Source organism: Papaver somniferum, chromosome 10 (genome assembly GCF_003573695.1).
Source record: "Papaver somniferum cultivar HN1 chromosome 10, ASM357369v1, whole genome shotgun sequence".
In the NCBI taxonomy this organism is placed as follows: domain Eukaryota; kingdom Viridiplantae; phylum Streptophyta; class Magnoliopsida; order Ranunculales; family Papaveraceae; genus Papaver; species Papaver somniferum.
Window position 1 is genome coordinate 156,814,948 of NC_039367.1, and position 4,237 is coordinate 156,819,184.

At 38.4% G+C, this 4,237-nt stretch overlaps 1 protein-coding gene across 1 annotated transcript; it reads left to right on the forward strand.

The window, feature by feature from the left end:
- The first annotated feature begins 1,250 nt into the window (after positions 1-1,250).
- LOC113316656 lies at positions 1,251-1,877 on the forward strand. Its single transcript, XM_026564809.1, has one exon. The coding sequence runs from the start codon at positions 1,251-1,253 to the stop codon at positions 1,875-1,877; it is 627 nt and encodes a 208-aa protein (XP_026420594.1).
- The last annotated feature ends 2,360 nt before the right edge of the window (positions 1,878-4,237 follow it).

Here is a 4,237-nt window from a genome sequence, read left to right on the forward strand (position 1 = left end):
AAAAAATACTGAGAAAACCCTAAAAATTCAAATAAAAGACAAGGGTCTGATTACTTATGGATTAATGAGTATTTTAACGAATCTCACTCTAGTTATGTGAACTGTGATTATAGTTATAGAGAAGACGAATTTTGCTTTTGATTAAGAAAAAAATAAAAACCCTAGCTTGAAAATATCCAAATCGAACTAAACGATCGTATATATTTCTGAATTAAAATTAGAATAAAAAAGAAATCATGGTGATGAATGTACCTTAAGCGTCACCTTTAACTGATTCGTGATCAGTATCATCAGCTAATAATCTCATGCGGAAGAGATACACAGTTACAGAGAAGAGAAGATTCTCTTTTTTCTTTTGTTGTAGTCTGCAAAGAGATAATGTCGGTAACACGGGAAGATAAAGAAAACTAAGCTAATAATAAAAATTATCAGTTTAACTTTGACCTCTTAGAAATGGTAAGACTTCAATTATGCGATTTATATTTGCACCCACAAGACTCTATTATTACAGAAAAACCAAGCCTAATCTTATTAAATTTGAAATTTCAGTGGGTGCAAGCGCACCCATTTGCGCTCACATGCCTCCGTCCCTGCGTCCAGATGTGGTGCTATTGCAAGAGACAAAACTTGAAGTCATCACAGATCAACTTATAAGGGAAATTTGGAGTTCGCAAGATATAGGCTGTCATTACTTACCGTCTCAAGGAGTATCAGGAGGAATGTGTATATTATGGGATAACAGCAAGCTAGAAGTTTTCGACACTCTAGAGGCAAGTCACACCATTTCTTGTGCTTTTCGCTCTAGAATCAATCAATCTGAGTGTTTTGTTGCTTCGTTTTATGGACCTCAAGAGCGAAAAGAAAGACGAAGGTTGTGGAGAGAACTTGGGGATGTCATGTCTCTTTGGGATGTACCAGGGGTTCTTGGAGGCGACTACAATATTACTAGGTTTTTAGAGGATAAAAATAGAGGTAATCGAATCACTAGAGCAATGCAGGACTTCAACAAATTTATGAACAATTTGGATCTAGTGGACTTGCCACTTACCGGTGCAAAGTATACGTGGTCTAATTTTCAGGAATTTCCTACTTGTAGTCGTATAGATAGATTGATCATTAACAAAAAGTGGGATGAGTATTACCCTGGCACATATCAATTGGTGAAACCTCGTCCAACTTCTGATCACACTCCAATTTAGCTTTCAACCTCAGCAATAAACACTGGGCCAAGACCTCAGAGATTTGAGCTAATGTGGCTGCAAGATGAGAGTATTAAAGAAAGAATGCAACAATGGTGGCAGGACCATCACTTCACGGGGAATCCGGGATATGTTTTTTGCAAAAAGTTACAAGCGGTGAAAGGTGATTTGCGAGATTGGAACTTACAAACCTTTGGCAGAGTAAACAGGATTAGGGATGAGCTGTTAGTACAAATTAAAGCGTTTGATCAGAGGGAGGCACAAGGGGTTTCTACAGTGGAAGATAGTTTTGAAAGGGTGAACAAGAAGGCTGACTACTTGAAATGGGCTAAGCTTGAGAGCATAAGAATGAAGCAAAAGACTAAAAACCAGTGGATCATTGAGGGAGACCATAATACTTCTTTCTTCCATAAGTATGCTAACAATAGAAGAAGAGCTAATACAATTGGCAGTATCAGAGTGGATGGGGATGTTACTGAGGAACAATCTGTAATAGCAAGTCACATTCAAGATTTCTATATAAATCTTTATAAAGAAGACCGTAGCAATAGACCTTTTGTAGAAGATTTGGAGTTCTCAGCTATCTCCGTGGAAGAAAGTACAAATTTGGAAAAAGGGATTACGGATGAGGAAGTTAAACAAGCAATGCACGAAATGAAGTCTAACAAGACGCAATGACCGGATGGCTTTCCGATTAAGTTTTATGTGTTCTTTTGGGAGGTTATTAGAGTGGATTTTATGAGAATGGTTAATCACTTTGTCGATACAGGGTTCTTAGATTGGAGGGCGAACAACACATTTATATCTCTTATTCCAAAGAGAGAAAATGTTGAAGACGTGAAGGACTTCCGACCAATTAGTCTCATCAACACATCTTATAAGATTATCACCAAAGTATTATCATCTAGATTGAAGAAATTTCTCCCCCAGATTATTTCTGATGCTCAAAGTGCATTTGTGGCGAATAGACAAATTGTGGATAGTATTCTGCTGGAAAATGAGAGTATGGATTCGAAAATAAGAGAAAATACTCATGGTTGGGTTTTCAAGATGGATGTTGAAAAGGCCTGCGATAAGGTCAGCTGGCACTATCTAGATCAAGTAATGGCAAAGATGGGGTTTGGTACAAAGTGGAGGAGATGGATTTTCTCTTGTATCTCAACAGCCCATTTCTCTATATTGATTAATGGGACTCCTGGGGAACTTTTCACAAGTACAAGGGGCTTGCGACAAGGTGATGCACTTTCTCCTTTCCTATTTACAATAGTTATGGAGGGGTTTTATAAAATGATTATGAAGCTTGAGTCACAAAGATTGATTGAAGGGTTTAAAATATCGACCCATGGAACATCAGTGACGCATCTTTTGTTCGCAGACGACACGGTAATTTTTCATCAGATAAACCTGCTCATATTCTCAATATTAAAGCTGTGTTCATGTGTTTCGAGCTGGTTTCTGGATTGAGTGTTAATCAATTAAAAAGTCAGGCGTTTGGTCTAGGAAATCCAACTTCCCAAGACATAATATCCACAACTATTGGGTGTATGCGGGAACAACTTCCTTTATCTTATTTAGGCATGCCAGTTGGGTCTCCCTACAGAAGTAAGATCCATTGGTATCCCATTATAGAGAGAACTGAGAAGATGTTGCAAGGTTGGGTAAGGGTTTATCTCACGTACGGGGGAAGATTAGTGCTAATACAGAATGTTCTAAGTACATTGGCTATTTACATGATGTTGGTGTTCTCAATGCCAGCTTGGGTGGCAAAGAAATTGAATAGTCTTATGCGCATTTTTTTGTGGGGAAACGGTGCTGTCAGCAAGAAGATTGCTTTGGTTGCTTGGGATTCAATTTGTACGGAAAAGGAGCATGGGGGATTGGGGATTAGGAATCTCAAATTGTTAAATGATGCATTGTTGTGCAAATGGTTATGGAGATTCTCAAGAGAAACAAGAGCTTCTTGGAGGATAATGGTGGCTCAAAAATATGGTGTGGACAAGAATGGATGGGATGCCGTAGGGACTAAGATGACATATGAGAGGGGTGTCTGGAGAGGGATTGCAAATAGGATTGAGATTCTTAGAAATGGGATTCAGTACAAAGTGGGGAAAGGGGATAAGGTTAGATTTTGGTTGAATAATTGGGTGGGGGAAGAGACCTTAAAAACTCTTTTTCCTAATCTTTTCGAAATGTCCCGGAAAAAAAATAACTTTGTGATTGAATATTATCATATAGACCCAGAAGGGAGGGTAGTGTGGAACCTCGATCTGAGAAGACGACTAACTGATTTCGAAATTGAAGAAGCTACTGCAATTTCTGTGTTGCTAGAAGCTGCCACAATTAGCAATGAAGACGACTCAAGAAGTTGGAAATGGGAGAAGGATGGACGGTTCACAGTAAAATCTTGCTATGAGAAGTTGTTGGCTAGGGAACAAGAAGCTATCATGTTCCCTAAAGAGGCAGTTTGGAATTCTAATGTACCAACAAAAATTTCCTTTTTTATATGGCTGGTACACCATAATTCCATACTTACTCAAAATGTTCTTCAGCAAAGAGGAAGGAAATTAGCCAAAAGGTGTTACTTGTGCAAAGCAGATACAGAAACAATCAATCATTTATTCTTACATTGCCGAATTACTCGGCCAATTTGAAACCATTTCTTTTCAGAATGTGGGGTGCTGGGAGTACAAAGGTATGATATCATACATGCCTTCGACGAGATAAAAACCCGGAAGTTCTCGATGGATGGAAATTACATGTGGGGGTTGCTTCCATATGCAATCTGCTGGATACTTTGGAAGGAGCGAAACAATAGATGTTTCAATGGTATAGCAAAAGACCAAGAGAGGATTATTTTGGATATCAAAGCCGTTTTGTTGTATTGGTCAATTCCAATAAAACCTCTTAGAGGTTTTAGATTTCAGGATTTGGTATTCAAATGGGATGATCTGATGCGAAAGTAGAGCTTCCCTCTTGTTTGCGGTTGTTAGGACCTTGTTTTGATTTTTTGTTGTCTCTAACATCTTGTTTTTCCCTTC